The sequence below is a fragment of the Benincasa hispida genome, chromosome 1 (assembly GCF_027475165.1).
Source record: "Benincasa hispida cultivar pf3 chromosome 1, pf3_genome.v1.1, whole genome shotgun sequence".
In the NCBI taxonomy this organism is placed as follows: Eukaryota; Viridiplantae; Streptophyta; class Magnoliopsida; order Cucurbitales; family Cucurbitaceae; genus Benincasa; species Benincasa hispida.
The window spans coordinates 3,955,744-3,978,840 of record NC_143478.1 but is presented as its reverse complement, the minus strand read 5'-3'; the positions used below and the strand labels follow the sequence as shown (position 1 = coordinate 3,978,840).

The 23,097-nt window shown below is 35.5% G+C and overlaps 1 protein-coding gene across 1 annotated transcript; it reads left to right on the top strand.

Annotated features, from left to right (window-relative positions):
- The first annotated feature begins 16,396 nt into the window (after window positions 1–16,396).
- Window positions 16,397–20,707, top strand: LOC120090194 (Tetratricopeptide repeat (TPR)-like superfamily protein). Its single transcript, XM_039047735.2, has 2 exons — window positions 16,397–17,739; window positions 19,121–20,707. The coding sequence occupies exons 1-2, from the start codon at window positions 17,371–17,373 to the stop codon at window positions 20,363–20,365; spliced, it is 1,614 nt and encodes a 537-aa protein (XP_038903663.1). The 5' UTR covers window positions 16,397–17,370; the 3' UTR covers window positions 20,366–20,707.
- Window positions 20,708–23,097: the final 2,390 nt, after the last annotated feature.

Genomic DNA, 23,097 nt, shown 5'->3' with positions numbered 1-23,097 from the left:
CTTATTATTTGAGAAAAAAAATAGATGGAAATCAGTAGATAATCAGATGGTAATAAGTAGACAATCAAATGACTTCCATAAACTACTAAATAATTGAGAAAAAAATATAAGGCAATTAGATGGTGATCAGTAGACAATCAAATGACTTCTAGAAGCTACTAAACAATTGAAAAAAATATATAAAAAATTTAAACTAAATTAGAGACTAATTTCTAACTTTCTGCAAATCATAGAGACAAAATTTGTAATTTAAACTAGAAAAAATATATAAGAGACATTGGTTCCATCACGTACAAGGAAAACTAAAACAACAATACTGGCTCACTCTATTTCAAGCTAACTTTAGTTTGTTCAAAATAAACAACAATGAACTTAATTAGGCATCAATTCATTTCAATCAAACAATACAATGGGGTACTGATTCTCATGTTTCACTCACCAAAAAAGAAATACATACAAATGAGAGAGTATATTTGATTGGAGTCAGAATCATTTCAAATTTCCTTTGCTTTTTAATCCCATCAGTTTGTGGAGTCAGTTAAGGGGAAAAAGACACCGACATAGTATAATCACATCCGACTTTATTCTAATTCAATACAAACATATATCTTAAATTAACTCAATTACTAGTAAGAGAACTATAGATGGAGGAAAAACAATTCAATCAAGGCAATGCATGCAGGAATCAAAGAACTATTTGGGGGAAAACATATATCTTAACTTAATTTAACTTCCTACTAATGCAATCAAAGAATCACTAAGAATCTTAACAAAAATTTTAAATGCATGAAGAAAACGAGAAGAATGAACTTTATGGTAGAAATTTAAAAATCTAAAAATCGCGTCTCATTCTTCTTTGTAACTTGAAGCAAGAATAATGAACCTAAGCAAGAAAATCAGTAGAGGACAAAATCGAAGGAGAATGAAAAAGAAATTGGAGGAGAATGAAGAAGAAATCGAAGAAGAATCCGTTGAAGAATAAAGAACCAGTTGCGATAACCCTAATGTCTTGTGAAGGCAAAAGAAGTTAGGTGCAAAGAGATTTTCAATTGTTGGGGTATTTTGGACTTGTGTTTATTAATCAATTAGTGAAATTGGGTTGAACTTATGTATTTTGCCATTCTTGGAAAATCCATATAATCGAGACTATGGGCCTAATTTTAATAATCTTTTTTGACATGGCTGCAACTGACCCTTAAAAATTGTTGGGTTTTATGTTCTAAAACTCGTGATAGAAAATGTAAATAATTGACTATCATCAATAAAGAGTTATCAATGTTATTTCTGTTAGAATTAGAAAACAACAGCAGAAGTAAAACAGATCATTAAGCATTCTAATTTATTAATTTTGGTTTTAAATTAAGCATGCTCATAAACCAATAAGAGGGTTTCATGACGTACCTTTGAAGAACCACTTGAAACTCGAATTCCAGTTTCAAATCTCCTCCAAATCTACTTGTGAACCACCTCAAGACCTTCCGTACTATCCTTTTGGTGCCTTAGATTGAGTTGTGAGACTCAAAATAAGCTTAGATTAAGGGAATTTAGAGAATAAGATCTCTAGTTTTAAGACTATGAAGAACACTTCATCACAACAATTTTCAACCAAATGCAACCCTTTGCATGCCCGAATTCCACTTCAATCTTCTTTATTTATTGCATGACTTTCATGCAAAGAGGATTGCTATATGAATTGCAGCTCATGCTTGAAAGATTGACTCAAATTCATAGTGGAGAATGTGTGAGTAAGTTGGTTGAAAGTAAGAGAAATCCCACTTTTGGGATTTTTCATTTTCCATCTTTTTCTTCAATTTTGATTTAGTAATTGATTTCTCAAATCAATTTTTGTTTTAAAAAAAAATCTTCATTAATTTTACAAAATTAATTCATTAATTAATTTTCTAATAAAATTAATAATAAATAATTAATTAAACAATTTAATTAATTCTAATTAATTCAATATCAAATATTAAATTAATTTAACACTAATTCTATCATCATGAATCCTTATTCATGAATTTAATATTTAAATCATATTTAAATATTAATTGATTCTCCAATTTCGTTTAATTCCAAAATTAAACGCATAATTATATCACATATTACTACTAATTCTCTTAATTCTAATTTGAACGTTTCAAATTAACTTATTACGCTACTCTAAGGCTAATCCATTTATGAGCTAGTAGGGGACCTTATGGACCTACCGATCATAGGCTCTAACAATTCGAGATTAATTGGCTAAATTCTTTACACTGAATTAACCCCCATTCGTTAACTACTGGGTCACTCAACTAAAGCCCAAAGTTACATTCCCCTCACTGTATATATTTTATGTCCACTCGATATAACCATGATTAGTAAGTTAACCCTTCACAGGTTGTTCGTAATAATGGTTGGGTCAAATGGCTGTTTTACTCCCGAGATTACCTCTTGTTACTTAAGTCCCATTGATCCTCTAATAAACAATTGGTTTGTGATCCGATCAACAAACCGAGTCCCTCTCAGGCCAATGAGGGGGTGAGGCCCCTTGTTCAAAATTCGGAGTCAGCACTTAAAGGAACAACCTCTCTACTATCCCTGAAAGCAGGTAGGAGTGAATTCCATCTTGCAACCTATGTCCCTAGTTATCTACCCAGTCTTATCTCTGAAATAAAGGTTTATTGAGGCGGTGCTATTGAGCCAACCCTCACCTATACAAATCTAAGGATAATCCCGAATAAACAGAAGTTCATAGTTAGCTCAGGATTAAGGTCAAGTTACCCAGGTCATCGTTTTGAAATAGTCAGTCTTAAACAGTAAACAACGTTATAAAGTAAAAGTGACTTATTTCGTGCTCCAATCTTGTACAAACTCATTGCATAGGACGCCTCCACTCCTCATGTCATGACATGTACGAATCAGGATCACTTTGTATGTAACACTTTTCAACTCCTTGTAGCAACTATAGAGTGGGTCGTATCTGATAGTGTTACCAGAATAAGTCACTCAACCTTATTCATATACTATAGATCATTTTGGCTATTTACTCGAACTTGATCCACTTTTATGTCTCCACATAAAGTTCAAGTACTCATGTAATGGTCATGGATTTTTTAGTTTATTGGATTTATTTCTAAAACGAAATAAGCAATTCATATATTCAATAACAACTTATTGAATTTTCAGAATAAGTTTTATAATTTACAAACCACGAGTTTTAGAACATAAAACCCAATAATTTCAATAAGTGTATTGATTGTATTGAATTCGTTTTGTCTTAATAACCCTAAATCCAATAAACTAACATCTTAGGTTGTCTTCTTAGTCTTTAGCTGTATGTAGAGACATATAGGGATCAATGTTCAAGATACAGCTTAAAGGGTCTATAGTATAGGGATAAGGCTAGGTAGTTTATCCTGGTAACACACTATGGAGACGATCCACTTTGTATTTGATACAAACTTAATGATCCAAAGTATTCGTATAGGCGACATGCGAGTCTTATGCAATGAGTTTACATAAGACCGGACTGTGAAAATAATAACCACTAGATGTAACTTCGTTGACTAGTTAGGTTTCTATTTCAATGGGATGACCTAGGCAACTTAGTCTTAATCTTAAGTCTATTATGAACTCCTGTTTGCGAGTGATTGTCCTTTGATTTTTATGGGTGAGAGTGGCCAATTTGCCAACTTAATGAGCCTACCATTTTAGGGACAAAACCAAGGCGGGAGTTGGGAACATAATAACACAAGATGGATTTCACTCCTTCCCAATAATAGGATAAGTAGATGAGTGTTCCATTAAGTGGTGTCTCCGAGACTTGAACAAAGGACCCTATCCTCTCACTGGCCCAATAGGGGTTTTCTGTATAATGGTTAGACCATAAACAGGTTGTTCATCAGAGGAACACTGATACTTAAGGATAAAGAAGTAACCTAAGGGCAAAACGGTAATTTTGACCCAATTGGTGTTACGAACACTCGTGAAAGACTAACTTGTTGTTATTAGTCTATATCTGTAGATACAGAAATATATATGCAGTGAGAAGAGTGTAGTTGTAGGTCTTTAATGAAGTGTACCCACAGTTAACAAATATTGATTAATGTGGTTAATGAGTTTAGTCAATTAATCTCATATCATTAGAGTCTCTGATCTATAGGTCCATGAGGTCCCCTTTCTAGCTCATAAAGTGAATTGAGGTAATTATGTCTTGAATAGAGTTTGAAATGTTCGAATTCACTTAGGGAAATAGTATAACATATAATGATACATTATAACATAAACTTTATATTTTAATTAAACTTTATAATATTAAATTTAATTTTGGATATGATTCAAAATTAATATATGAGAAAATTAAATATTTGAAGGAGTTCAAATATTAATTTAATATGAATTGGATTCATATTAAAATTATAGGTTAAAATTAATGTGTATTAGATGCACATTAAAATTACAGATTATGAGAGAAATACAATTGAATATGATTCAAATGTAGGCTAAATTAAATATTTGATATTTAATTTGGTAACTAATTAATTGGAGAATTAGTTATTTATTAATTTAATTTAATTAAAAATATAGGTTATGTGAGAGATGTTTCATTTAAATATGATTTAAATGAAATCATTAGTCAAATTATATTTAATTAATTATTAATTATTTTAAATTACTTAATTTAATTAGTTATTTGATTTTTAGTAAATCAAATAATAGTTCCCACGTATGGGAGTTATCTGAAACGTGGGATAGCTCCCACATTTCCTCTATCCATTGGTTGATAAACCTGCAAAATGTAAGTTTTGCAGGTGGTGATTTCTCTTTTACAGAACTATTCTGGGGGAAAATTCTCCAAAAAATTTATCCTTTTCTTCCCAATTAATAGTCTGGTTCCCACAAACCAATACCAAAATTCTCAAAGAATAGGGAGGTTCCCAATCGGTGATGTTCATGAAATCCATATGAGAATTGGCATTCTTCTATTTGAGTCATCAATGTGAGTAAGTGGATCTCTTTTCTCTGTAGGATTGAATTCCTACTTCTTTTAATGCATGATTAACCTAAAAATTTATAGCAGGTTTAATTATTTTAAGTCCTGCGATATACTGTTTTTCTCTAGTGTATTGGTATTTCAATTTCACAATTGATTTTTGTTGGGGTTTGTGCCCTAAAGTCTCGTATCTTGTAGTTTGTAAACAATTTTGTAAGAATGCTTGTGATGTATAATATATATGATTTTTACTTCACTTCTTGACTTTGCACATTTAAATGTTTTTTATTTTACCACAAACCAATAAACTTAATATCTCTGATTAACTTTAAGTAACTTAAGCATGTATGTAGTGACATACAATTGGATCATGTCTTAAGTGACAACCAAAATGATCTGTAGTATATGGATATAGGAGGGAAACCTTATCCTGTTAACACTACGGATACGGTCCGCTTTATGGAATTGTTACAAGTGTTGTGACTTGTCACGATGATCTAATCCTGATCATTCGTGTAGGGGACATCGAGCGGGGGCATCCTATACAAAGAGTTTATATAAGACCTGACCTCAAAGTGTTAACGTCTCGTCATATAGCTCTATTCATGACTGAGACTTCACTTCACTAGGATGACCATAGGTAACATGACCTCAATCCTGAGTGAGTTGGGAACTCCTACCATTGAGTGTGATCCTTTGATTTGCATGGGTGCGAGTGTCCAGAGCGTAAACTCAAACCTACCACTTTGGGGATTCGTTTGATTTGGGAGCTAGGAACTCAACTTCACAAGATGGAGTTCACTCCTTCCCTGAAGCAGGGGTAAGTAGATAGATTGCTCTCTTAAGGGCTGATCCCGGGGCTTGAATGATGTGGCACCACACACCTTCTTTTGACCCGAGAGGTGTTCACGCATAGTAGGACTATGTGGTATTGTTCATTAGAGGGATCAATGGTACTTAAGGAGTAAGATGTAACTATAGGGGCAAAACGGTAAATTGGCCTGCTGTAATTACGAGCATTTGTGAAGGGTTATCGTACTGATGATTGGTTATATCCAATGGACATAGAAATATATCTATGATAAGAAGAGTTCAACTGTCGGTCTTTAGTGGAATGCCTGGCAGTTAATGAATGGTGGATATCGTGGTTAAAGAGTTTAGTCAGCTATTCACGTACCGTTGGACCTTCGAGCCATAGGTTCATAAGGTTTCCTTGGTAGCTTGGATACAAGTTGAGAGTCAGTTTTTGGGTTAGTTTGAAATGTTCAAATTGACAAGAGGGAGTTCGATTATATATGATATAATAGAACTAGTTAATTATATATGTTATAATTAATTTTATGTATGAGATACATTAATTTGGAGGAAATTGGATATAAATATGATTTATATTTAGTGGAGGAAAAATACTATGATTAATATATGATATTAATTCATAAGTTATGAATATGATGTGATGATATTGATTGTCTATTAATTGGACAGCTAAAGGGGTAATAGAACGACATCTCTTCTATTTTCATAACGGATGAGTAAGTTGAAAAATCACTTCGAGACGCTTAAATAGCTCACAGTGTGTTAAGCATGGGATTCACGGACATTGTGTTGAAGAGTGTCATTACTTAGAAAAACTTGTGCCTATACGATAGTGCTTGAATGATCGCTTACCTATACGATAACGCTAAGTGATCACTTAACGATTACACCCGTGCACACTATTTACTAAACGATCGTTTACCTTTTCCTAAGCGATCGTTTAGTGCCCGATATTTACTAAACAATCATATAGACGATCACTTAGCTCTTCCTATACGATCGTTTAGATGATCGCTTACCTTTTCCTACACGATCATATACTTCACCTAAACGATCAAGCATTTTTGTCTATATGATAGACGAGTCTATCTCCCACTTGTTTGATCGTTGTATACGATCTTCCTTCCTCCTTCCATCTACCAAATCCAAACAAAGCCCACACTTTGGATTCTCACTCCAAGAATACTGAAGGCTCTGAGTGGTGGTGTCATCCCCATTTTCTTCTGTTCGTGTGGAGACTGTTTGAGGTAGATGATTGGGTTTTGCTGAGCGATTGTTTACCGTCTCAGCAAAAGCGAGATTTGCTGTGAAGAATAAGTCTTCAACTGGTATGATCTATCAATCTCTTATTTATTGTTCTTTTGAGCATGTCAATAATTTAGCATTATAAATGCATATTAGTATGTTGAATGTATATGTGGAAATTCTGTCACAATGAATTGGAAAGATCCGCTTCCGCTCGTAGGTACTCTTGGATAAGAGTTCCTTCAATTTTGAGTTAGGTCTTGATATGTCACATCCCGTCCCAGACTACTCTTTGAGCCTAGGAAAGGATATGACTGCAGCAGTTATCAACTCTTTTGTTGACACTTACTGCCTAATAACTCTAACGGAAAAAACTCTGATATCAACATGCAACTCATACATAGCGGATGTCTTTTAGGCCAAATTCATTAAGTTTAAACACACAACATATTTAGAGAGATTACATTACTAGTTTCACAAGTGTCGATGCCCAAAACCTTAGTCTCTATATGAACAACTGTAATATGTGTACAATATTTACTATAACCACTTAACAGACGGGTTACAATATCTTTGTCCTTTAATGGCAGAGTAGATGCAGAGTTACCTCCTGAGGATTTGACCGCTACCTAGGGAAAAGGAAAACATTTACCTCTACCTGGAAAAAAGGAAAACATTTGAAAATGGGATGAGCTTGCTAGCCCAGTGAGTGACTTAAGAAAGAAAACTGATTCTTATGCAAAAGTCTCAATAAATAGATTAAACTGAAATATAAATTTCTACAGTAACCTTGTACTGCAGTATAAACATTTTCCAAGCATAAAGCATATAAAGCTGTTTTTGTCAGAAAACATTAAAACTGTTCCTTAGTTGAGAATAACCCTGTTGTGGTTAAATCCCAACGTCAACTGCTAGTCAAGAGAGAACCCTTTTGCTCAATCTCTAACTTTAACTATGTGCACATGACCATACTAAGTACCATCATACCTTAGGTACTTTTGCTCAAATACTTTCTCAAAACTTGTCCTTCAGTATCGAGCTGCTCGGATACCTTCTCAATTGTCCTTCGGTATCGAGTTGGTCGGATACCTTCTCAAATGTCCTTCGGTATCGAGTTTCAAGTAAAACTAGTCATAAAAGACTTTCTCTTTAAAGCATGTAAAGCATAATGCATAGAAAATATATCTTTAAAGATACTAATGCATGCTTGGTGTATTTCAATACACATAAATAGTTTTTCAATAAACTTTCATACATGGCATGCGTTTAAAGCATAACTCATGGTTTGCTTGGAAACCACTTTGTAAAACTAGCTATGAGAATAATCTTTCTTTAAAACATGGTTTCTTTAAGATATTGTAAATATTTAGTCAAATATTTAGTCACTCATCTTGGTCGTTTAGGAATCTCTCTCTCTAGAAGTTCCTTGGTTACCTCGGGCACCCTTTTGAACCCTAATATCCAAATTCAATTTAAAGCTCAAATTACTCATAGTTCTAAGCCTTATCTCGAGATACTTCCTTCTACAAACATGCTCTATAACGTCTCAGAAAGTTTACCTTAAAATCTTAGCTTAGAACTTCTTATGGTTTGGCCGGAATCATCCAATCCTCAAGACTGGCCCAAGCTTACTCGACAGCTTGACCCTTCTGCCTTTTCCTCACTTTCCAGCTTGATTCCTTGGATTTCTTCTCCAGCAGCCCTACCCTGAAAACTAGACTCGTGGAGCTTTCAGGTGGATTTAGAATTACTCCAAATGCACAAGTTTGCTGGGAGATATTCTCGTCCTAAGTTGATGCTACTTCCAAACTTCACTATTCGACAGCGTCTCCTCCTCTTGAAACTTTATGACCGACGCATGGTTTTGTTACCAACGCATGCATTCTTTCATCAACGCCTAGTTTCCTCACAACCAGCCTTCATACACTCTTCTTAATGTCCTTTTGAAGAGAATGTTGAGTTATGGTCTGAAGAGAAATCCTTGGCCCTATTTATAGGCGTCCAAAATCTCTCTAAGGCCGACACCTCCTACTTGGCTGCATGTCTAAGTGTCTTTTCCCCACACTATCAATGCAACCTTCAGGCCATCGTAATCTAAGGTGTTTTCCTCTTCTTTAGCCAACATATAATGCTTAAATTTTCATGTCTTCTTGTGCATCCACTTCATTTGCTTGAAGCCCAAGATTTCTTTCCAATAAACCACATGTCCTGATGATGACCTCAAATGTGTCCATCTAATATCAAATGCGTCCATCCAATCCTTACCTTGTGTATCCAATTGACACAACTTGGTCACATATGTTAGATGCTCGCAAGGCTCATCTTTGGCCGTATATCCTTCTCTTCCCCAGCGAAATTCAAGTGTAAATTCCTCTGAGTTTCCTGGTAAGTTCAGGGTTGAACACAGGGACTTGTGAAAATAGTTTGCATTGATAATTTTCTTATGAAAACTTTTCGGTAACCTGTAAAAAAAATAGAGTGTTCGTTTATTGTTGCGTTGATAAAATAAATAAATAAATGCGGCGGATTTGAGAAACGAAAGTTGCGTTGATAGATGCAATGAGTATGCGATGAACGGGTTGAGAAGATCTTTAGCTAGCATTACTTGGGAATGCGTTAGACTATGCGATTATGTTACTACCATGCACAACAAGTCATTTTCCAATGTAAATGCGATGCTCCTAAATCTAGGACGCAAGTGTTGCATGAAAAAAGTCCATAGAGCTTATTCCTAAGTCTCTACTCTTATCCTATGCGTTGATGCAAAATACATGAAAGCAAGGTGACCGCATACAATCATATCTTATTGCTAAGATGCATGCGATGCGTTAATAACAAATAGTGCTCATCCCTAAGTGCCTATCTCTCGTTTATGCATTCTAATCTGGTTTTCCCAAACCTAGATTCTGACCTGACCTTCCCAGGTCTAGATCCTGTCCTTAGACTACCCTCTCGAGTATCTCTAATAGACGAATGAAGCATACATAAACAAGATAATCACAAAGAATGAAATTCCCTCGTTGTGCTAACTAAATGCTTCTTAACCCATTCAACTAATTTAGCTACTCATGCGTGAATCACAGAGAGTGAACAGATATAGAGAAAGAAATTCCATTCTTATAAATAAGTTAAGTACAAAATACTAATGGAAGTTTAAGGTAGAGAGCCTGGTAGTAATTCTTTGCTGACCGAGACTTTTTACACTGGAATATCTATCCTGAACTAAAGATGTTTCCGTTTCCGCAGGAGTCGGCTCTCTTTCTGTCTTGGAGCTTCTGGTGTTTTCCCAAGTTTTCCGGAACAATCTACCGGCACACTTTCTTCCTCGCGTCTACTGTAAAATGAAAGAAGATTATGGATAGAGACGCGAACTTGTAAAATAATGAAATAATCGACTGCTTAACCCCCTCTCTGAAGAATGCATTTGGTATTTATAGGGCATCAAAGGTGAAAGGTGGCTTCTCTCTCCTGGTTGTACAGATGAGACAGCTTTAATTTCTGACTGATGCGCCGGATAATTGTCCCTGATAAAGCTGGATGTACTTTGTGACCATTATCGGCTGTCAACTTAATTTGGATCTGACTGTCGTCAGCTTTCTGTCCCATCGATCTTAATTGTCCTTTCATCTGGATGCATCCACCATGTTGCGGTGATTCTTCTTGGGTGAATGTTTGCGAGCATGATCAACGCAAAGTCTTGCGGTGAATTTGCGCTCGACTAATGTATTCCTATGATCGCATTCTTTGCATTGCGTTAACGCATTATTCTGCACAAAAATATAAAAATCAACTGTTTTAATGCGTTGGACGCATGCGACTGTAATTTTATAGAATTTATGCTTAATGGACGTAATTTAACATATTTCATCAACGCAATCCAACATTGTTTAAGAATTTAGCACTATGATAACGTGCATTTCTACCCGTTATCACTTACCTTTGCCCTATGCGCTCAACTAGGATAATGACCAACACTCTTCCAACGCATACTATTTGCTCAAGCCTTGTCCTATGCACCCACATGCCCTCGGATGTCCTTGGCACATAGCACATCACCAATGCATAACAACTTTTGGGTCAAGCTAGTTCCCAACTCAACACCTCATGATATAGCTTACCATCGCCTAGGCCCTTGCTAACGCATCCCTTATGACCAACGCATGTATGTCCTTGTTGCTTGTCAAAGTCCTTAGTCTCTTGCTCAAGACCAACGCAACTAACCCCATAAACCTTATGTACCGCAATACTTAGCAACGCAAGATGTTTCACCATGTATCCACCATGGCTTGTCTCATCGCCTAGCTCATCGCCTAGTACTGCTGCCGCATAGCACCATCGCATAACGCCTGCACCTATTGCATAGCATACAGCCTACCGCATAGTCATTGCCTATCGTGTAGTGCTGACGCCCATCGTCTAGTACAACATGGCTATTGTCTAGTGCACACGCCCATCGCGTAGCGCCATCGCCCAGGGTCATCGTCTAGCGCTAATGCCGATCGTGTAGTTCCAACACCCCATCGCTTAACGCTATCATCAACGCATAGTGCTATTGTTTAGCGTGATCCTTCGCCTCATTTAACGTCGCGCATCTGCTATACGATCGCCTATCGCATCGCTTAGCTTCGCGCATTTTCTATACGATCTCCCGACACCTGCCTACACGATCGCCCAACGCCCGCCTATACGATCGCCTACCTCATCGTGTAGCGCCGCTCAATTACTAGACGATTGCATACCCAATCGTGTAGTGTCGCTCATTTGCTACACGATCGTCCAGCGCCCGTTCACTACTACACCATCGTCCCACGCGTGCACTTCTAACACCGCGCCCATGCCCGCGCAACTTGAGGCTGCCGCACGTTGTGCTAACCTATCAAGACATTGGCTGCCACATGCGTTTCTCTTGGCCATACTTTGGCTTCCTTCACCGCCCAAATAACCTCTCAAATGGCAAGACCAATGCATGGGACAACACTTAGCCAAGTTTCTAGCTTCCAACACATGGGTTATACTTAGCCAATTTTTTCAAGCTTTACCCAAGAGTCAAGCTTTCAAATTCACTCTTTTCTTCTATTTTTTCACCATTTTCTCTACAATTACACATTAATTCTCACATTCACCTACTCACCACACTGGTCTTAGTAGGGAACATACTCAAGTAGAGAAATTAGGGCTCAAGGTTCACATGATAATTCCACTGTATTAGGGTTTATATCCCTATAAAAATATCTCTCATCACCCACCATTCTTCTCTCTTCTCTCTTCTTCTTCCACCTTCCCTCTTCATCTTTGTCTTCTCTCTTCCTTTTGCAAGCATTACCTTTTTCTTCTCTATATTTTTAAAATTTTATTTTTCTCTTAAACATTTTCTCCCTTTCCTCTCTCAACCACCAAAATTGGAGTCATCATGCCTGGTCGTTGCTATTGGGATTGGTGTCCTAAATCTCTCTTGTATTCTTGTAGTTTATTAACTTTGTAAACAAACTGTTATCAATAAAATAATTGTTATTTTATGATTATTTTATGAGCATACACTCAATCCAATAAACTAAGATCCTAGGTTATTTTATGTAATTTAAACATGTATGCAGAGACATACAAGTGGATGATGTTTAAATGATACCCTGAACGGTCTGTAATAGATGGATAAGACTGGGAACCTTATCTTGGTGATGTTACAGATATACGACCTGTGATAACTAGTAGAAATACAAGTTATTAAAGCTCAAATTATTAAAACAATGGGAGAAAGCGATAGTAAAATAGGCAATATTATGATTGAATGCGCCAAACTAAAAGAAATTGTGATCGCTAATGCTCATCGCATAAAAGCAGTTAAATTGCCTATTTCTATACAGGAACAATGCGATGGCGCATTTGAAATTGCGATCTAAGGATACAACGCGATGGCGCACTTGAGTTTGTGATCACAAGAAGTACCTAAAAAACAATCGCATAAAGACCTTACATAGAGGCGACAACATAATAAATCATGATGGGACGTAAAGTTGATAACGGTCAATTCTGAAATACAATTGACGACCGTTAAAGGCCATACCGTTACAAATACATTGAATTCCCGGTGACTTTCAGACAACACGATAGAGTATGGAAATTAATGTTGCCCATCTTTGCAATCATTGGTGTAAAGAGTTGCTTCACCTTGAAATCTATAAATACCCAATGCTACCAAATCATTTGGAGAGACAAGAGAGATAGAGAGAGAGGAGGCGAGGCGAAGCCGAGGGAAGGGAATCCTTGAAAAGAAATTAATTTTCGAAGAGGTCGAGAGACTACCGGAAAATAGCACGAAGGAGAGACATCCAACCCTTGCGAGAGCAAGATTCTACAAATCGAAAAAGAGTTGAAGTGATAAGAGTAGTATAAAAAGCCACGGGCAGCAAGACATTGCTTAGCTGACTTGATATTTCTCACTCCATTTATTGTTTTGTACTTAACACTTTATTTGCAAAAAAATGGAAACTTCCTTTCAATTTATATTCAGTCTCTCCACACCATGCATGAGTAACTAAATTTGTGAATGGGTTGAGAAGTACTTAGCTAGCATGACTTAAGCTATGCACTTCATGCGATCAACTTGTCTTATGTATACGTCATTCATCATTTTGAGTACTTGAGAGAGTAGTCTAAAGACATAATCTAGGCTTGAGATAGTCGGATTAGATTGCATAAGCAAGAGTAGAGACTAAGAAATAAGTTCTATCTGCTATATCCCATACACATCGCATGTATCCTAGAAATAGGAATTGTGGCATTATGCATTGAGAAATGTAGTGCTTAATATTTGTGTATAGCATGATCGCATGACTTGTATAAAAATCTTAAGAAATGTTAGCTAAATCTCTTCTCGACTTCTTCATCGCATACTTATTATAACACCACCCTTTCATCGCTCCGCATTTAATTCCATCGCATTAGAAAATCTGAATGAAATCACCATCTACTTCTTTATCACCACCGCAATAGAATCAGAGAGTTTGTCGCATATCTATTTAGTAATCCCTGTGTTCGACCCTGGACTTACCAGGACCCTAAGAAGGCTTATACTTGGGCTTTGTTAGGAAAACTTGTATGATCATTGCATCCACACATCATCACATGATAAATCAACGCATCAACCTGCTTTGTAGTTGTTACAAGTATTATAAACTTCTACAAATGATCTGATCCTGATCATTCATGTGGAGATATGTAAGCGGAGTATCTTATACAAAGAGCTTGTATTAAACTGAACCACAAAATGAATAGTCTCTCTTCACAACACCGTTGCTAGAAAAGACTTACATTTCATCGGGATGACCATAGGTGACTTGTCTTGAATCCTGAGTGAGTTGTGAACTTGCCGATGAATGCAGTCCTTTAATTTGCATGGGTGAAAGTGACTAGTTTCTCCGACTCAATATGCCTACCATTTTGGGGATTCGTCTGATTAGGGAACTGAGAACACATCTACACAAGAAGGAGTTCACTCTTTTCCTATTGTTAGGGTAAGTAGAGAAATTGCTCCCTTAAGGACTGATTCTAGGGCTTGAACAATGAGGCACCCCACTCTCTCATGATTAAAGAGGGGTTCAGTTATAGTTGGGCTATAACAAATTATTCATTAGAGGGATCAGTGGTACTTAAGGAGTTAGATATAACTACAAGGGTAAAACGATAATTTTTGCCTAGTTGTACTTACGAGCAATTTGTGAAGGGTCAATGCATTATTGATTGATTATATCCAATGGATACATAAATATATCTATAGTTCGAAGAGTACAACTGTCGAGTTTTAGTGGAGTGACCGGTAGTTAATGGAGGTTGATTAATTTAATTAAAATCAAGAACCATTGGAGCTTCAATCTATAGGTCCATAAGGTCCCCTTATTATCTCAATTAGGATTAATGAGAATCAAATTAATTTTGGATTAATTTGAATTGTTCAAATTAAATAGAGAGAATTAATTATATGAGATATAATTAACATAATGTATATGATACATTATATTATAAAGTTTTATTGAGAGAAATAAATATTTGAATATAATTCAAATATTAATTATATGAATATGATTCATATAAAAACTATAGTTTAAAATTAATGTGAATTTTATTCATACTAATTCTATAGGTTGTTTAAGAGATTTACATATAATATAAACTATAGATTATATGTTGTATGTGATATAACATATAGTTTTATTAATAGAATTTGTTTTGTTAATAATTATTTTTTATTTAATATTTGAAGTTAAATTGAATAACCTCATCCCTTTTATTCTCTCGTGGAATGAGTTCCTTCTTTTCACGGATAGGTGATTTTTCCTTCTTCCTCTTGAGGCTTCATGCAAGACCTTGGCTCTGGGAGTTTTTCTGGAAAAAAAAATTCTTCAGTGATTTCTCTCACAAAATTCCCTTCCCTTTCTAAATATTGTGAGCCCACAACTCCGAATCGGTTCTCATCCTTGAGAACAATGAGGAAGTCCTTGTGGTGGTGTCCCAAAGGAGATCCATCTCTGTTGTGATTGTTGCGATCGTGAAGATGAGACTGGGATTGCATCCATTTGGTAGACCGGAGAGGATACATGAAGATTGGGTATTCTACGAGGGTAAATCCTAATTTATCCTTTTTCTTTCCTCTCAAAGCATGTTGTCAATTTTGTTTTCAATGTTTATTCTAAACTTTATTTCACGTTTTCTGTTTTTCTATGATTTTCAAAATGGAATTTTAAAATGTACAGTGCTCACATGCTTCCACCTGGGATTCAATTTCTTCTGTTGTCACCTACTTTCGTTCCAAAAACATACCCTTCCTCCTTGAAGCCTCCAATGGCGTTGGTGGTCGTGTCTGCACTAACCTCGTCTACCGCTTCCTCCTCGACAGTGGCTTCCAAATCTTCATCACCACATACCCTCTAGCCCAAGCCTCTCCTCAATTACTAATTCCTCTACCTCCAAAAATTCTACTTGTTTTCGAAAAATTTCTTCCTCGGTTCACCAGAGCCAGAGTCTTTGGGTTTTCAGATTCTACAAGTGTCCAATTCTTTTGGCCATTTTTTGGTGGAATTTTATTCCATACTCAATTTGAAACATTCTTCAGTTTGCTTATTAAATCTCACCATTGAGGGAGAAGAGAGAGGAGAGAGGATGGGTGAGAGATAAGTTTAATTTAATTGATAAAAATAAAATAAAATGTCAAATTTAAATTAAAATAATAAAAAATTTGTAAAAAAGGATAAATATAATGAAAGGGATCTCTTCATCCTATTTTTCAAAACCTATGGATCAAAATGACTAATTTAAAACCTTTGGGACCAATTGTACATATCTTTGAAAACTTAATGATTAAAAAGGTATTTTTTTTTCCTAACACGATGCATTTTAAGTGAACTTATGGATAAATTTCGTTTCGACATTCAACTTTCCATATTTCTATTTGGACACCAAAATTTTAAAAATATTCAATCCTGTTACCAATTTCTAACATAGTTGTTTAACTTTCAATATCCTTATTCTAGTCTTGGAAATTTAGAAAATAACCATACCAAAACAAATACATTTTAAAAGTTTAGTCCAATAACTATTTGACTTTTAATTTTTAGTCTTTAAAAATTAAGTTTATAGACTTTTTTTTTTAACTTCTTAATTTGTTATTTGATTTTTATCAATGTTTTCAAAAACCAAGTAATTTTTTTAAAAAAAAAAACTTGTTTTTGTTTTTAGAATTTAACTGAGAATCTATTTATCGCACTTAAGAAAGATGCAAATCACTGAAGAAATTGAAAGAAAATATACTTACCAAATGGTGCTTAAAAGACTTATTTTTTATTAGAATTAATTTAAGAATTTTAAGTACTCTTTTTATAAAGAAAGATGAAAAAAAAAATCAAATGATTACCAAACACGGTCTAAAAGACCACAATTTGAAATTTGAATCTCATTTGAGTGAACTATTCTTACAATAATTTAATCATACTCAATTAATCGAAAATAGATATCTTTAAATTATCAAATTCAACCCTAAAATTTTAATTTTGTATCTACACATCAATTTTAAAAGTTATTAAATGGACACAAAAAATTAAAAACTAAATTTATAATTTAATCTAAAAAATAATGTGAAAAAAGAAAAAGGAAAAAAGAAAAAAACAGCGGTTTGAACCAAAAGGAAAAAGTGAGAAATCATGCCATGCGTAAGAGGCAAGGGCAAAGAGGTAATTTCATAAAAACTTATCGAGAAACTGTTAAGCACAGAGCTCGCGCGCAGTCGCATCGGTCGCAGCACATTCTGTTCTCCCCCGAAACCCCTCGCCGCAGTGACGACGACGATGCTTCTCCAAACGTCTGTTCACCACCGTACCGTCTCTCTCTCCTCATCAATTTCTTATTCTCGTAAACTGCCGCCTCTAATTCAATCTGAGGCCTTTCGCCAGAATGTGAATTATCGGAGGCTTCCTCTCTCTGTAAATTGCTCTATCTCCCAAGTCCATAGCTATGGAACTGTGGACTTCGAGCGGAGGCCTATGGTCAAATGGAACGCTATTTACAGGAGGATATCACTGATGGAGAATCCCGAGTTGGGCTCTGCGAGTGTGCTGAACCAGTGGGAGAACGAGGGCAAGAAGCTTACGAAATGGGAGCTTTCTCGGGTTGTTAAGGAGTTAAGAAAGTACAAGCGGTTTGAAATGGCTTTGGAGGTAAAGTAGATGATAATTTTTAGGCAATTTTTGGTTGTATGTATTGGTGTTTATGGATTGGTTCGACTGAGTTGTGAATTGTGATGTTAATTTCAGTCTTTAGTTGAGCTAATGAGGAAGAATCTAATGTTAATTTCTATATAGGATTAACTGATGTTCAGCTGCATTGATAAGGTTATAGATGCTTTATGATTCTTGGCTTGTATTTTTACATGGGATTTTGATACGGTTAAAATCACTTTTTTTTCTCTTATATTTAAAATCACCCAAATACATGCTTTTGATTATTTAAAATCAAATTTTGATGGAATGACAACTGCATTTCGAAGTGTACAATGATACATTGAATTCATTTTGAATGATTAAAGACATTTTTCAGAGTGATTTTAAATACAAAGAAGCAATTCTAACCATTTCAAAATCACTCTCAAACACACCTTTAAATAGTTCTTGTGGCAGGTATGAAAGCCATCCGAGATTTGAATATCTTTTTTTCTTTGTAATTTGAATTGGATCAGTTGATTCTTTCGATCGAAGTTGATCGTAGTCAGGATTATTTGTGCACGTGTGAAGTTTACGACCAGTGATGACCATCTAATTTTTGGTCTCTTATTTGAAATCCTTACTTCTACATGAAATAATATTGATGATTTGCTTTCTTATAAATCGAAATATAAGTTCATTCCCTGCGTATTTGGTTACATTATGGTAGAAATCAAAAGGCATTTATTAATTTCTAGGGTTGGCTAGTAAAACTAAAGTTTTGTGAGTTCTAACTTTGTGTGAGTTATTAATTTCTCAGGTTGGCTAGTAAAACTAAAGTCTTTTCTTCTTCATCATAGGAAATTCTAACTTTGTATGAGTTTGAATATAAACTGTGTCGTTGCTTTAGCGTTTGTTAATTGTGAAGGAATAATTCATTCCATTGAAGAATGTTGGATACCATCTTTTGAACATTTCCCTCTAACTCGTTGGGTCTCCTATCTTCCTAATACATTATGTTTGAGAAATTATATGTTTTCATCACTGAGCTGATTCCAATGCCTGATTCATTACTGTCTGAGTAGGCCTAATACATTATGTTTGAGAAATCATATGTTTCATCACTGAGCTGATTCCAATGCCTGATTCATTACTGTCTGAGTAGGCGAGGAGCGCTGTCCAATATTCTTTCACATATTCTTAATTTATCCTTTTGATGTGGGTCTGATCATCTGAATCTGGTTAATATGATATTTTCTAAACTTGAAGGGGATGATGTGCAATAATTCTGAATTTGGCAATTTGTTGCATGTAGTGCGTAGATGATATAGAAATATAGATTGTTAAAGCTGTTTCTATTCTAAAATTTCTTTTTTTCTTTTCTTTTCTTTTTTCATAGATATATGATTGGATGAGCAATAGAGAAGAGAGGTTTAGATTAACAACTAGTGATGCTGCAATTCAATTGGATCTTATTTCGAAAGTCCGTGGTATTAAAAGTGCTGAAGACTACTTCCTTAGGCTGCCTGATAATTTGAAAGACAGGAGAATTTATGGGGCTCTTCTGAATGCATATGTAAAAGCAAGACTGAGAGAAAAAGCAGAAAATTTACTTGCAAAAATGAGAACCAAGGGCTATGCAACTCACCCGCTTCCGTTCAATGTAATGATGACTCTCTACATGAACCTTAAAGAGTATGAGAAAGTTGAGTCTTTAGTGTCAGAAATGACAGAAAAGAGCATTCAACTTGACATTTACTCCTACAACATTTGGCTATCATCTTGTGGGTTACAAGGATCTACTGAGAAGATGGAAGAAGTATATGAGCAGATGAAACAAGACAGGACCATCAATGCCAATTGGACTACATTCAGCACAATGGCAACAATGTATATTAAGATGGGACTGATTGAAAAAGCTGAAGAATGCTTGAGGAGGGTTGAAAGTAGAATTGTAGGCCGTGATCGAATACCGTATCATTATCTGATAAGTCTGTATGGTAGTGTTGGTAATAAAGAAGAAACGTATCGGGTGTGGACCATCTACAAAACCGTTTTCCCCACGATTCCAAATTTGGGATACCATGCTATAATTTCTGCTCTAATCAGGGTAGGTGATGTTGAAGGTGCTGAAAAGATTTACGAGGAATGGCTAACTGTTAAATCGACCTACGACCCGCGGATTGCTAATCTTTTCATAGGGTGGTATGTTAAGGAAGGGACTGTGAGCAAAGCTGAAAGCTTCTTTGATCACATGGTTGAAGTTGGGGGAAAGCCAAATTCAAGTACGTGGGAGATTCTTGCCGATGGGCATACTAAAGAGGGTCGGGTTTCCGATGCTTTAGCTAGTTGGAAAGAAGCCTTTTCGGCTGAGGGTTCAAAGAGTTGGAGGCCAAAGCCTTATAATGTGTTGGCTTACTTCGACCTCTGTGAGAAAGAAGGAGACATTGCCAGCAAGGAGGTACTAGTTGGATTGCTGAGGCAGTCCAAATATCTCCAAGACAAATCATATGTATCACTCATCGGTTTGTCAGATGAAACAATCGACAACGATGTAGTTCTGGAAAAAGATAGTAATATAGACGAAGAAATCGATAAAACCGAGTTCGAATCTGATGATTCTGAGATGCTTCTCAAGTTGTGACAGATTCAATGATATTGTCATCCATGGTCTCTAGGATTTGTAATCAGAAGTTTGGCAAAGATGTTTTATCTGTGTGTCATCCCGGTCCAGTCCTGGAGGGTCGAGAATGCTCATCAGTGGTTCACTCTTCAAGTGTAAAGGGTGAATACAATTTGGAATTTTGCTTTGGGTCTGGGAGTTGGGTAAAGTTGAAAGTTATACTCAACAGAGGTATGTTTATTTATTTCACACTTTTAGCTATCTCTGTGTCTTCTCCAGAATTAGATCTTTGTATGAATTTTTAATGTAATTGTCCCAGGTAGAAGTTTTGGATATACTAAATAGGGTGGAATTTTGGTGCAATTCCTTCATGCCCATTGATTAACTATTTTCTAAGCATGACTTGATAAAGGGTTGGGGCATCCAAGTTTCCTGATATTAGTTCTCGTTCTATTAATAACTCACAAACACTACAAGAAATAATGGATACAATAGCTAACAAAAAAGGTTATAAAAGACCTTTCATAGCCTTTTTCGAATGCCCCGATAGACCATGTTATTACCATGTTATTAAAAGTCTGCGACTTTTTATAGCCTTTTTGTAAAGCTATAATAGATGCTATAATTGAGTATGGAAATATAGCATGTATACATGGCTATGAAAACATTCAATAGCATTAGTCATTAAAGCTATCTTTAACGTATAATAGCTTGCTCTCAATGCTATCTTTATTATATAATAGCATTTTCTTAATGTTTTATTTGATATATGATAACCTTTTTTTAAGACTATTATATCATATATATAGCTTTAATCTTATGTTATAACAAATAACAGTGAAATTATGTCTGTTTACATTACAAACACTTGTTTTTAAGTTAAATAGACATATGAAATAATTCACAATGTATGCATTAAATAAAATGACTTCATTTCATTATTGAAATTTAGTAATCAATTTACATTAGAAACTAAAAAAATTATCCAATAATACATCAAATTTTGAGGATTATAGCATCATGGAATTGAGCTTCCATCTTTAATCTTCATCTACCTACATAAAAAGTGAATTAGCATCAGATTGGTTTCCAAAACCACAATTGAATGTCAAAACTATATAAAAAGTACATAATTGTCATTTTGACTCTCAAAACAATCTTAAAATATGTGGTTCATTAATAATCGACAAAGTTAGTAAACACAATTATTAAACCTTTAATTACCTCTAAATTCATGAGCATGTCATTCATTTTAGCTATTCTCAATGTAACAAATATATATAAGCATTGGCCAGGATGGATAAGTTGACATTAAACTTCATACATAATTGAAATAATAAATGCCACTAATTAGGCAATAATAATACAAACAATTGTCATGAACTCTAAACATATGAAAATAATAGTAAAATAGAAACAAAGACACAATGAATAAATATGTTAAAAACAAATTTAGAACAATATGTAAAATATGGAGATGTTTTACAATTCTAGTAATAGATTGAAATCAACAATATTGTAAAGTGTAACTTGTTTACTCATTAAGAAAAAAAGCAAAAATTAAGCATGACAAACATGCTAAAATAATACTTTCCTACCTGTGGTTCATTGACAAAAAGATTCCAATCTTGTCTATAGTCATAAACCTACAAATAATACTCATGGTAAAAACCAAGCAATAAACAATTGAAGGCTAGAAGAGAAATAGTGTAGAACAAGAGAGAAGAAAAGGAAATTGTTGTCAAAAGAATAAGAAAGCAATAATTCAAAATGTTCTAAAATATGTTTTAAACTGAATTTGAGCATTTTTATGTTATTAACCGCTTTAAAAGTCTCTCCTGTTCGAATCGGGCGAGCATTGAGTGGGGGAGCATTAGGTGGGTTTTGTTTTGCGACAGATCTGGGTGAGCATCGAGTTCTTCACAGTGGGGGAGTTATGGACCAGATCAAGACTTAGATCGAGTTTGATCGAGGATCGAATTCTGGATTGGATCGAGTTTTGGACCGGATCGAGTTCTTCACAGTAAGGACGAGTTCTTCACATTGAGGATCGAAGATCGAGTTTTGGACTGGATCGAGGATCGAGTTCTAGCATAAAATTTTATGGTATGCAGAGCTCATTCTCTCCATCATTGTAGGAGTCGGAGGGGGGCCACCCAGAGCGTGTATATCACAGGGGGGAAAGAAGGAAGGGGGGAGACCCCCCTAGGGGGTGTAAACAAAGGACCACACAACGGCCACCCCCCCGAACCGCCCTTCCTTCTTTTCCCCTCTGTGATATACACGCTCTGGGTGGCCCCTTCCTCCTCGCTCCCTTTTAGAGTACACTCAGGGGGCCACAGCCGCTAATGTTCCACCTACTAATCACAAGGAAAAAGTCGTTCCTTCGCACCCTCGAAAAGGGAGAAGCTGCATGCAGAAGCTTCCGTAGGAACGGAAGGGTTGGACCTACGCGTAAGGCACATAAAGATGGGGGGAGTGGTGACCCCTAGTTCATTTTATGGCCCATCCCACCCATGAACTTCAACCTCGATAAAAAGTTATAACTCAGAACTCTTGTTATGTTTAACATCATCAAAAGAAAGAAATGAACTAGGAGAAGTGGAAGAAATTTCCTCTAAAACTAATTGAAAATTAAGTTTTACCACAATTTGAAAAGTTCTAAAGATGTCTAGCTGAAACAGCCACCATGCCTATGAATCTAGAGGTATAGTTCCATGAATAATATACAAAAATCAAATAAAGGACAGAGC

Bases quoted from the DNA above. Each gene is read 5' to 3' on its own strand.
- LOC120090194 (XM_039047735.2), top strand. From the start codon at position 17,371: ATGCTTCTCCAAACGTCTGTTCACCACCGTACCGTCTCTCTCTCCTCA. The intron at 17,740-19,120 runs GTAAAGTAGATG...CTTTTTTCATAG, and splicing joins GGTTTGAAATGGCTTTGGAG to ATATATGATTGGATGAGCAA.